This window comes from Physella acuta, unplaced genomic scaffold, assembly GCF_028476545.2.
Source record: "Physella acuta isolate Inbredline_101_S28 unplaced genomic scaffold, ASM2847654v3 ptg000283l, whole genome shotgun sequence".
NCBI lineage: Eukaryota > Metazoa > Mollusca > Gastropoda > Physidae > Physella > Physella acuta.
Genome location: NW_026731802.1, coordinates 212501 through 225933, shown reverse-complemented (window position 1 = coordinate 225933; position 13433 = coordinate 212501). Strand labels below are relative to the sequence as shown.

Here is a 13433-nt window from a genome sequence, read left to right as displayed (position 1 = left end):
TTTTGTTAGGTCAGGAGAAATTAAATTTAAAAAAAAAATGTTTTTATTTTATTACTTGAGATACATTGTAGGGTAAGCTAACACACAGGCAGATTTTTTGTTAGGTCAGGAGAAATCAAATTTAAAAAAAATGTTTTTATTTTATAACTTGAGATACATTGTACACACAGGCAGATTTTTTGTTAGGTCAGGAGAAATTAAATTAAAAAAAAAAATGTTTTTATTTTATAACTTGAGATACATTGTATGGTAAGCTAACACAGAGGCAGATTTTTTGTTTGGTCAGGAAAAATTAAATAAAAAAAAAAATGTTTTTATTTTATAATTGATGGTTTCTTTTAAATTTTCAATAAATTGGAATAAATCCTATCGAGTATTGTGTGCTTTATTGCGTGTAAGTCTAGATCCTACTACTCATACATTTCAGTAGGTCTAGATCCTACGACTATTGAATTCATGCTAGTGAACATATGAAAAAACTAAAGATTTCCTTTACAGAGGGCAAGTTGCCAAAAGTTCTAGGTGAATATCTTCATTTGATGTGCAAACATTCCAGTGTAAAACAAGCTTCAAAATTATTTCATACTCTCAGAACTTGTAAAATAATATGCACACAACAATTTGGTAATATTTGTACAAAAACATTTTATTAAGTTTATTCCCTCTATGCTTTATAAGGTGGTTTCTTTCTCATTCCAGCTTCATTAAATGTTTCTTCATCTAATCCTTTGGTTTTGTCCCACTTGGGACGAAAATCTGGCTCATCCTTCCCATCATCTGGGTAGGGTAAAATGCCAACAAGCCTTTTAGCCTCATCACTTCGCGCCACTTCTGGTAATTCAGGTAGAAGATTTGGGTCCTCAACTTCATTCTTGTTGATTCGTGTTGAGAAAATAGCCACCCCCTGTGATGGCCAGTGTGTGGTCAGCTTCAGCTCCTCATACGCCTTACGTTTCAGCTGTAAATCTGATGGCGTGGCCCAGGAGGCTGGAGCCATGCACACAAACACGACGTAGCGCCACCTTCTGGGGTTGGGGCGACCTTGGATGGGCCTGGCATTGGCATGGAAGAGTCTAGAGTCCCACAGCACCATCCCACCTTTAGGACATGGAATTCTTCTGCGTGGGCAGTTTTTCTCTGCAAACCACTCCAAGTGATGGGGCTTTAATCTCAAAACTTGATTTTTGTCCATGAACTCATCAAAATATTTATGGGAACCTTCCAGAACTTCAAAGGTCCAGTCGTCTTCTGCACACTCCTCCAAGTACACGGCGCCCTGTGATAAAAGGAAAAAAATGCTCCAGTCAAACCAATCAGAATATGTGTGTTTGATTTGACACTGACTTCAACAACTGAATAAATTCATTAACCTGATAGGCATGTAATCCCAAGCGGTCAGATGTCTGGTCCACGTGCACCCAGTTGTCCGCTGGTGACCAGAAGGTCTCCTCCCCCTGCTCTGGAGGTCGACCTATAGCTATGGCGTCTAGACTGCTGAGAAGTTTGTCAGTCTGCCAAAGCTGGGGAGGTCCAATACAAAACACATGAATTTACTCACACCACATGAATTTACTCACACCACATGAATTTACTCACACCACATGAATTTACTCACAGCACATGAATTTACTCACAGCACATGAATTTACTCACACCACATAAATTTACTCACAGCACATGAATTTACTCACACCACATAAATTTACTCACACCACATGAATTTACTCACACCACATAAATTTACTCACAGCACATGAATTTACTCACAGCACATGAATTTACTCACAGCACATGAATTTACTCACACCACATAAATTTACTCACACCACATGAATTTACTCACACCACATGAATTTACTCACAGCACATGAATTCACTCACACCACATGAATTTACTCACACCACATGAATTTACTCACACCACATGAATTTACTCACACCACATGAATTTACTCACACCACATGAATTTACTCACAGCACATGAATTTACTCACACCACATGAATTTACTTACACCACATGAATTTACTCACACCACATGAATTTACTCACACCACATGAATTTACTCACACCACATGAATTTACTCACAGCACATGAATTTACTCACAGCACATGAATTTACTCACACCACATGAATTTACTCACAGCACATGAATTTACTCACAGCACATGAATTTACTCACAGCACATGAATTTACTCACAGCACATGAATTTACTCACACCACATGAATTTACTCAACATGAATTTACTCACACCACATGAATTTACTCACACCACATAAATTTACTCACAGCACATGAATTTACTCACAGCACATGAATTTACTTACAGCACATGAATTTACTCAGCACATCAATTTACTCACACCACATGAATTTACTCACACCACATGAATTTACTCACACCACATGAATTTACTCACAGCACATAAATTTACTCACACCACATGAATTTACTCACAGCACATGAATTTACTCACAGCACATGAATTTACTCAACATGAATTTACTCACACCACATGAATTTACTCACAGCACATGAATTTACTCACACCACATGAATTTACTCACAACACATGAATTTACTCACAGCACATGAATTCACTCACACCACATGAATTTACTCACACCACATGAATTTACTCACACCACATGAATTTACTCACACCACGTGAATTTACTCACAGCACATGAATTTACTCACACCACATGAATTTACTCACAGCACATGAATTTACTCAACATGAATTTACTCACACCACATGAATTTACTCACAGCACATGAATTTACTCACAGCACATGAATTTACTCACACCACATGAATTTACTCACACCACATGAATTTACTCACAGCACATGAATTCACTCACACCACATGAATTTACTCACACCACATGAATTTACTCACACCACATGAATTTACTCACAGCACATGAATTTACTCACACCACATGAATCTACTCACAGAACATGAATTTACTCACACCACATGATTTAACTCAACATGAATTTACTCACAGCACATGAATTTACTCACACCACATGAATTTACTCACACCACATGAATTTACTCACACCACATGAATTTACTCACAGCACATGAATTTACTCACACCACATGAATTTACTCACACCACATGAATTTACTCACACCACATGAATTTACTCACACCACATGAATTTACTCACCACATGAATTTACTCACACCACATGAATTTACTCACAGCACATGAATTTACTCACAGCACATGAATTTACTCACACCACATGAATTTACTTACAGCACATGAATTTACTCACAGCACATGAATTTACATGGGACGGAGTGGTCTAGCGGTGGAGAGCTGGACTGCTAACCCGTAAGTCTCGAGTTCGAATCCGGGTTCAAGTCAGTAGACCGTCCCTGAGTCCACCCAACTCTGATGGGTACCTAACTCACTCACGTTAGGGAAAGTAAAGGCGGCTGGGCATAGTGCTGACCACACTATCTCTTCATATGCCGAGGTCACAGAAACAAGTGAACTCTACTTCACTTGCCCCATAGACCGTCAGGTTTGAAAGGGAAACTTTACTTTTTTTACATGAATTTACTCACACCACATAAATTTACTTACAGCACATGAATTTACTCACACCACATGAATTTACTCACACCACATGAATTTACTCACACCACATGAATTTACTCACACCACATAAATTTACTCACACCACATGAATTTACTCACAGCACATGAATTTACTCACACCACATGAATTTACTCACAGCACATGAATTTACTCACAGCACATGAATTCACTCACACCACATGAATTTACTCACACCACATGAATTTACTCACACCACATAAATTTACTCACACCACATGAATTTACTCACACCACATGAATTTACTCACACCACATGAATTTACTCACAGCACATGAATTTACTCACACCACATAAATTTACTTACAGCACATGAATTTACTCACACCACATGAATTTACTCACACCACATGAATTTACTCACACCACATGAATTTACTCACACCACATAAATTTACTCACACCACATGAATTTACTCACAGCACATGAATTTACTCACACCACATGAATTTACTCACAGCACATGAATTTACTCACAGCACATGAATTCACTCACACCACATGAATTTACTCACACCACATGAATTTACTCACACCACATAAATTTACTCACACCACATGAATTTACTCACAGCACATGAATTTACTCACACCACATGAATTTACTCACAGAACATGAATTTACTCACACCACATGATTTAACTCAACATGAATTTACTCACAGCACATGAATTTACTCACACCACATGAATTTACTCACACCACATGAATTTACTCACACCACATGAATTTACTCACAGCACATGAATTTACTCACACCACATGAATTTACTCACACCACATGAATTTACTCACACCACATGAATTTACTCACACCACATGAATTTACTCACCACATGAATTTACTCACACCACATGAATTTACTCACAGCACATGAATTTACTCACAGCACATGAATTTACTCACACCACATGAATTTACTTACAGCACATGAATTTACTCACAGCACATGAATTTACTCACACCACATAAATTTACTTACAGCACATGAATTTACTCACACCACATGAATTTACTCACACCACATGAATTTACTCACACCACATGAATTTACTCACACCACATAAATTTACTCACACCACATGAATTTACTCACAGCACATGAATTTACTCACACCACATGAATTTACTCACAGCACATGAATTTACTCACAGCACATGAATTCACTCACACCACATGAATTTACTCACACCACATGAATTTACTCACACCACATAAATTTACTCACACCACATGAATTTACTCACACCACATGAATTTACTCACACCACATGAATTTACTCACAGCACATGAATTTACTCACACCACATGAATTTACTCACACCACATGAATTTACTCACAGCACATGAATTTACTCACAGCACATGAATTTACTCACAGCACATTAATTTACTCACACCACATGAATTTACTCACAGCACATGAATTTACTCACAGCACATGAATTTACTCACACCACATGAATTTACTCACACCACATGAATTTACTCACAGCACATGAATTTACTCACAGCACATGAATTTACTCACACCACATGAATTTACTCACAGCACATGAATTTACTCACAGCACATGAATTTACTCACAGCACATGAATTTACTCACAGCATATGAATTGACACAACTAACACTTCACAACATTAGTTGATAAATTTGAACATCTGGGGACTCTACCTTAACAATAGCACAGTGCCCTTGTATATGTTTAAATTCTATATTGTAAATATTGTTACTTATTGTATGATTTCATACATCAGATCTCATATTTAAACAACATCACAATATATTTCTATGAACAGAATTTAGTTACAACAAGATAATGTCATGATGTTATGTGTCCCCTGTGCTGATGTCCTGTAAGATTAATGTCAGAATGTTGTCAGTGTCTGCTGTCAGTGGTACCTGTGTGAGATTAATGTCAGAATGTTGTCAGTGTCTGCTGTCAGTGTCTGCTGTCAGTGTCTGCTGTCAGTGGTACCTGTGTGAGATTAATGTCAGAATGTTGTCAGTGTCTGCTGTCAGTGTCTGCTGTCAGTGTCTGCTGTCAGTGGTACCTGTGTGAGATTAATGTCAGAATGTTGTCAGTGTCTGCTGTCAGTGGTACCTGTGTGAGATTAATGTCAGAATGTTGTCAGTGTCTGCTGTCAGTGTCTGCTGTCAGTGTCTGCTGTCAGTGTCTGCTGTCAGTGTCTGCTGTCAGTGGTACCTGTGTGAGATTAATGTCAGAATGTTGTCAGTGTCTGCTGTCAGTGTCTGCTGTCAGTGTCTGCTGTCAGTGTCTGCTGTCAGTGTCTGCTGTCAGTGTCTGCTGTCAGTGGTACCTGTGTGAGATTAATGTCAGAATGTTGTCAGTGTCTGCTGTCAGTGTCTGCTCTCAGTGTCTGCTGTCAGTGGTACCTGTGCAAACACGGGCTTGGCAGCTAGTCGAACCTCCCATGCTGGCTGTAGATGACCTGACCTGTACCTCTGTATTAGAGAGTTCTTTGTTTGAGGCCATGCATGCATTCCAAACCCTTTGGTCCATTTTCTATTGGAAAAACATAGTTTGAGTTCACTGAAAAACTCTTCAGCACAGATGTTTATGGTTGGTTACTTGTTGTAAACATGCACTTTAACCCTTAATATGCACTTTAACCTTTGATCAATGGTGTAGGCAGGATTTTGTTAAGAGTAGAGGTTTTTCAATTTTGTTTTCATATATTAACATATAAAATTCAGGCATATATATATATATATATATATATATATATATATATATATATATATATATATATATATATATATATATATATATATATATATATATTATAATATATATAGACCGACAGATAGATATTAGATAGAGATAGAGATATAAACAGGTAAAATATGTGCGACTGATGTAATGAACAAATGAAAAGAGGGCTTTAACTCACCTGAAAAGTTTTTGATATTGATCACAGTCAGAGTGGGGTATGACGTCAGCAACAACAGTAACACCTCTGGTCTCCAGCTCCTCTCTGTTCTGCTGGCTCAACATTCTCCTCTCTGTTGCCATAGAAACACGATGTACGCATAAAGTGACCAGTACGTTAACACATTACAGATAACTACATTCTATTTGTGTGTTTTGGTTGCCTACAGGCTTATAAATTGTAAAAATAAGATACAGATGGAAAAATACAAGGTTGCATTATTTTTAGGTTGCCTAAGGCTTATATTGTAAAAATACCAAGTGACATTATCATCAATAACAGATGTAATGAGGACTACTCTATATTAAATGATCTATGCCATAGACGCTTACATTTAATAGACTATAAGTATAATTGTATAAAGGCCTAGTTAAATAGAATCCTTATTGATATATTTGATATAAATAAAATAAAGCTGAATATTGACCACCAATTATAGATAGCTGAATATTTAGGTACTAATAAACTGCAATTATAATTGACATAAATTGTAAATACTTGTATGTGTTGTATACAGAAGTTTACCTCTGTTGAAGGCGTGATACAATTGAGGTAAACTGTATGAAACAGGCCTGCTTAAACGTTGATTGGTTCTGTATTGAGTTTTGGTAAGATACTTGATAAATTGGCCTGTGTGTTCAGTGGCCCTGGTAAAGGTTCCTGTGTGTTCAGTGGCTCTGGTAAAGGTTCCTGTGTGTTCAGTGGCTCTGGTAAAGGTTCCTGTGTGTTTAGTGGCCCTGGTAAAGGTTCCTGTGTGTTCAGTGGCTCTGGTAAAGGTTCCTGTGTGTTTAGTGGCCCTGGTAAAGGTTCCTGTGTGTTCAGTGGCCCTGGTAAAGGTTCCTGTGTGTTCAGTGGCTCTGGTAAAGGTTCCTGTGTGTTCAGTGGCTCTGGTAAAGGTTCCTGTGTGTTCAGTGGCTCTGGTAAAGGTTCCTGTGTGTTCAGTGGCTCTGGTAAAGGTTCCTGTGTGTTTAGTGGCCCTGGTAAAGGTTCCTGTGTGTTCAGTGGCTCTGGTAAAGGTTCCTGTGTGTTCAGTGGCTCTGGTAAAGGTTCCTGTGTGTTTAGTGGCCCTGGTAAAGGTTCCTGTGTGTTCAGTGGCCCTGGTAAAGGTTCCTGTGTGTTCAGTGGCCCTCTGGTAAAGGTTCCTGTGTGTTCAGTGGCTCTGATTCTACCCGGACCTACAACAGCTCCGGAATTTTAGAAGAAATAAACTTCCTTTATGTAGGCTAGTTGTCCATAATTTCACAACCAGCTGTAATTTCAGTCATTTGTTATCGCTCCATATAAAAGCGGTAGTATAGTGCATGGGCTGTATCTATATTTAGAAACATTAGTAGTCTAAACGAAATTGTATTGATTAAATAAAAGAACACTTGACCCAGTACAAACTAGCGATAGCAAGTACATTGTTGTAGATCTACTAACAACTCCACAGATTGGTTAGGACTAGGTAATTAGGTAATTAGGTAATTAGGTAGACTCAAGTCAAAATTAAAAGACAGCAGACTGAGCAGAAGCAAAGTCGTGAACTTTTTTGTCAACAAGTTCAACAAGGATCGAGGGAAATTTAAAAGAAAAGAATAGGTCATTATTTTGTAAGAATTTTACAATGAAATCGTATAGACCAGGGGTCGCCAACCTGCGGCTCGCGAGCCGCATGCGGCTCTTTTGTTATCCTGCTAGCCAGACACACATGACCTCTGCTAGCCAGACACACATGACCTCTGCTAGCCACACATGACCTCTGCTAGCCACACATGACCTCTGCTAGCCACACATGACCTCTGCTAGCCACTCCTCTAGCAAAAGGGATAAAGGGCCCCTAGCTGATACATTACGTCTGTTCCACGACAAACTATCCCAGACAAGATCTCAGAACAAATCCCAGGAACTTAATGTCTAAACTGATTACTCAATACTGTGTTATACACGTGTAAGACAAAAATATGCATTCAGTGGCAACTTTCCTAGAAATTTATTTTTAGATTTTTTGTAACGGAAAAACCCGAAACCTCAAAAAAGTTATTGGTACAATAAAAATAATAATATCGTTATGTGTTGGCCTTATAACGCATGACTCTGAGTCATAATCATAAGATTCGAACTTTCAACAATGTTATAATATACTACGCTGTAGGTCTATACCAGGGGTCGGCAACCTTTTGAAGCGGAAGAGCCAAAAGTTACAATTTTCAAAATTTCCCTGGTTTTAAAGAGCCACTAACAATTTTTTTACTTCAAATATTTTATTTTTTATTAAGATTATTAGTATTTGTTCAAGGAGCTGTAGAGCCCAGCTACCATCACATCCCAGCAACCATCCCAGCTGCCATCTGGTTGCCGAGATATGGAGCAAAAACTGCATTTGTTCGAGGTATTTTGGCTTTTCTGGGAAATCCAGGAAGGAATTCCGGGAATTTTTTTAGCCCACAATCATCCTTGGAACTTGCTTAACATATTTGCTTATGGAACTAGTCCTCGATATTGCTTCGTTGGGGAGGAGATACGACTTAAAGCTGCGGACACTCATCCATCCATCCATTCATCCATCCAGAAATGACGAGTTAATAATCGCAATTGTCCGTATGGAAATTGCGCTAAAAAGTCACAAATATACATTTGCATGGAATTTGTTAATATATGTATGTATTAAACATTCAGAGAGTGCAAATTAACTAAGGATTTATTAAATGTAATGTGTAGGCTGTATACGCATAGTAATTTTTATAATTCATTTAAAAATATTTAGTATGAAGTTTGTAGATTGTAATTATGTTAAACATAATATAATAACATTTAATAGAATACTCCAACGTCCACGGTTATCATCGTGTTTTTTTTTTAGTACCAACATTAAATTATCGTGAAATGGTAAGTTCATCTGACTTGCAGCCCTCAACTCATGGCAACAAAAGTTATGCTTAGTTCACATTTATCACGCTCATTATACAACAAAACTTAGGATCAAAACAGAAAGCCGGCAAGGTTCAAAGGCTGTCATTGACGCATAACGTCAACAAAACAAAATATGTTCGGACAATGCCTACTGAGAGAGTCCGACCAGAGAATAGCCTTCGGCAAAACATATGCAAAACACAATGATGTGCCTAAATTTCTTTTATAATCAACTTTTAAACCGCGTATTTAACTAAATACGTAACAAAAGTTGAGATTGTTGAGTAAATTATCTTAGAGTATTTTTATTTACAATTGTTATAAACCATAATGCTTTTAACGTCTATAAATAATTAACGCCATCAAAAAATACAACCCACAACAATTGACATACAAAATTTTACACTGCTTAACAAATAAATCAAAAGATTTCTAAAAAGATTTTTGTGACTTTTTTCCTGTGACTTTTTTTTCTAGCAAAAACTGACTTTTTTTGTTTTTTTGTTTATTTTTCCTGTGACTTTTTTTTCGTTCACCACCTCGGTCTGGCTTACGATTTAATTATATGAACGGGTAAACCTAGTTCCAAAAATATTTGAGTAGACTAAAAGACGATAAAGATGTATAATGTAACTGTGTATCATTGCCTCATCTGTGTGAGTCTAGTCTACTTTACTGCGAATTGTGCACGGTGCGGATTTTCCCAGAAAACAGAAGGGGGAAAACCAATGGGTTTTCCCACAGTGGCAGAGAAAAAGTTCACTACAATTACAATACATGGCAGACTTTATTTGGGATCAACTTCATGCATGATTTCTTGTTCTGGTAAGTCACACAACGCAGCAGGCTTTTAGTACGTTTTTTCTACTTTTCCTCGCTAAGTGTGTTAAAGGGTTGTTATCTTAAACAGATGGTTGTCGTCTATAGTCTACAGATGGTTGTCTAGTCACTAGTCTAACAAAACATAGACAACAGATGGTTGTCTAGTCTAACTTAGACAACCATAGATGGTTTCCACAAAATATAGAATAAAACATGAAATGTCCTATTTAAAGACATTTTTTTAATTTGATAGGAAAATCCCATGCGTGAAGATTCTAAAGCGTTTGATGCTGTAGCTGTACCAGACTACAGTCTATAGGCCCAACTTATGCTGAGTACTGATTTGTTGCTGACAAAGAATGTTTACCGAGAGACACAAGGCAGATCTAGACCGGCTGGGCTACACCGTGGTTAGTGACGTCATCCCTGAGGCAGAGTGTCGCAGGCACCAAGAAAACTTGAGGTACGTTTTAAATCACAGAAACATGCACCATCTCACTTGTTTCAACATTCAACTCCTTTACCTCACCATTCAACTCCTTTACCTCAACATTCAACTCCTTTACCTCACCATTCACTTCCCTTACCTCATAAAATCAAACAGGTTATCCTGTTATTTTCTCCCTCATTTAATGCCAGAATTTTTTCTCCGTTTCTCCCAGAGACTGGCTGCAAAGTTTTCCTCCTGGCCAATGGCCTCAGTCGAAATATTCCTTGATACAGAGATACAGGTGTGGCCATCTTAGGCCATCTTGGGAAGTCAGACTTGCGGCCAAATCTGTTTTTGAGCAGGTAGAACATTTTTATATTAGACTTCTATCTACACAAATGTCTAGCCACACTAACAAATGTCAAGCCACACGCCACAAATGTCTAGCCACATGCCACAAATGTCAAGCCACACGCCACAAATGTCAAACCACACACCACAAATGTCAAGCCACACGCCACAAATGTCAAGGCACACGCCACAAATGTCAAGCCACATGCCACAAATGTCAAACCACACGCCACAAATGTCAAGCCACACGCCACAAAAAGATGAATGAACATATTTGACTTGATCGGTCCAAGGTTTGGCACACCAAGAAACTGTTGTCCAGCATAGACGGTATTTCTATTGGACGCCCACCCGAGGATGGGGAGGAGAAGTTTTGGTCGCCAGAAGATAACTGGATACACGTCGACCAGATGGCCGACAGGAAGGGGCTACACGCTTACCAGGTCAGTAGGTCAGGGACAGGGGGGACCAGTGTTTCTTCCAGACTTTTTTCTCCGGGGGGGGGGGGGGGGGGCAGGAAGAGATGCCTGGAAGAAACTCGGGCGGGGACCGGAGCCGACTGAAGACAGTACTTTAAATTGGTTGAAACAATAACTGCTTTAAAAGATGCAATGTTTAGCGAACACCTTGTCCGAATAACCCCGTCACTAATGCAAAAGATAGCACGGGATAAAAGTCTATCCCCGCCACTTTTTGCCTGCTCTAATTTATTTTTTCACGCATGCAATTAACCTTGACCTATCTGCATGCAATTAACCTTGACCTATCTCTGATGTCTAGTCATTTAAATAATTTAAACGCACGCCAAAAAAAAACTTTTCCGCCTCAGGGTACAAGTACAAGTTTCATATACTCTTTTTAAAAATCTTTTTTAGGTGGCGGGGGTTAACTTTTTGACCGGGCTTATCTTAAGATTTCCCGACAGTTGTTTCCCTTGAATACTCCTGCAGGGTTCTGTTTTCTTGGAGGAGTGTGCTGAAGACGACTGGACGTTCGAAGTTCTGGAAGGTTCTCACCTTCGGTTTGACGAATTTATGGAGACCAGCCAGCGCTGGATGTTGTCTAACAAGGAGCTCCAGTGGTTCACGGACCAGGGCTGTCCCAGGAAGAGGGTGCCCTGCCCCAGGGGCGGCATGATCCTGTGGGACTCCAGACTCTTCCACGCCAATGCCAGACCCAAAGAGGGGCGCTCAAATCCTGGGAGGTGGCGCTTCGTCGTGTTCGTCTGCATGGCGCCTGCCTCGTGGGCCGAGCAGGATGACCTAGAAACCAAACAAAAAGCCTACGAGAAGCTGGAGCTGACGACACACTGGCCGGCCCGCGGCGTGCAGCTGTTTGCTAGAAACGTCAACACACGAATTTACCCGTCAGACACGGGCTACGTGACGTCATTACCGGAAGTGGCACTGACTACGGAGGCCAAACAACTGGCGGGAGTTTTACCGTATGACGACGACGGGGAGACGGACCCAAACGACCTGCCGGAATGGCGCTAAAAGTCGAAGGAAATATTTTTCTTCGCATTTTTAAAGTTTTGTTTGCTGTGTTCCACTCAGGGCCTAAGATTTTGCATTTAATAAAAGTCTACAATAAATGATGCACCCAAATTTATTTTAAATTTAGTGCGAAAATGTCAGAAAGGGCGCGAAATTCTGGTCGATTTTAAATGTCAGATTCATCAACTCTGGCTGATTCATGTCATGCCACCAAAATAAAGCGGCCCCTTCTGACTTGCTTTTCATAATGCATTTTTTAACTTACTCGTATTTACGAAGTATAGAGAAAGTATTGTAATCGTGCAAAAAAAAATCGAGATTTTTGCAAATCTCGACGTTTTACACCTCCCTGAATCGACAAAACATAGTTTTGCAATCTTGTCCGTATGCCCGTGTGTGGGTATGTGTGTGTGTGTGTCTGTAAACACGATAACTTGAGTATCGTTACAGCTAGGTTGATGAATTTTCATATATAAGTATTATATCAAAATTGTAGATCCTTATCAACTTTTGAGCGATTTCCGATTAAAGGAAACGGAACTTTTTCTACTTTTTCCGATTTCTCAAAAAACGCATGTGAAATCGGAAATAGCGTAAATTAGTACTTCCGGTCAACGGAAATTACTCAAAATTTGAGAGAATGTAGGGAATTAGATCTTTTACTTACATGTGAAATTTCATTTATCTATCTGAAATAGTACTCAAGTTATAGGCTTTTGAAAAATTCAAAGTAGAAAAAGTACCACTTCCGGTTATCGGAAATCTTTTAAAAGTTGATATGGATCTACGATTTTAATAAAATACTTATATATGAAATTTCATCAACC

At 38.8% G+C, this 13433-nt stretch overlaps 2 protein-coding genes across 4 annotated transcripts; one reads left to right on the top strand and one right to left on the bottom strand.

Moving 5' to 3' along the window:
* Nucleotides 1-33: 33 nt before the first annotated feature.
* On the bottom strand, nt 34-7763 carry LOC131939536 (uncharacterized). 3 transcript variants are annotated; one of them, XM_059297909.1, is made up of 5 exons: nt 7114-7763; nt 6577-6688; nt 6059-6188; nt 1371-1520; nt 34-1276 (listed from the first exon to the last, which is right to left on the bottom strand). In XM_059297909.1, exons 2-5 carry the CDS (start codon nt 6678-6680, stop codon nt 665-667), a joined length of 996 nt encoding a protein of 331 aa, XP_059153892.1. In that variant the 5' UTR covers nt 6681-6688; nt 7114-7763; the 3' UTR covers nt 34-664. The 3 variants fall into 3 exon arrangements, with proteins under 3 accessions (XP_059153892.1, XP_059153895.1, XP_059153893.1); XM_059297912.1 differs by having other exon boundaries at nt 7141-7374; XM_059297910.1 differs by lacking the exon at nt 7114-7763 and having other exon boundaries at nt 6577-6698.
* A 2460-nt stretch (nt 7764-10223) lies between these two features.
* On the top strand, nt 10224-12707 carry LOC131939539 (uncharacterized). Its single transcript, XM_059297915.1, has 5 exons — nt 10224-10332; nt 10583-10792; nt 10992-11121; nt 11404-11553; nt 12061-12707. Exons 2-5 carry the CDS (start codon nt 10689-10691, stop codon nt 12604-12606), a joined length of 930 nt encoding a protein of 309 aa, XP_059153898.1. The 5' UTR covers nt 10224-10332; nt 10583-10688; the 3' UTR covers nt 12607-12707.
* The last annotated feature ends 726 nt before the right edge of the window (nt 12708-13433 follow it).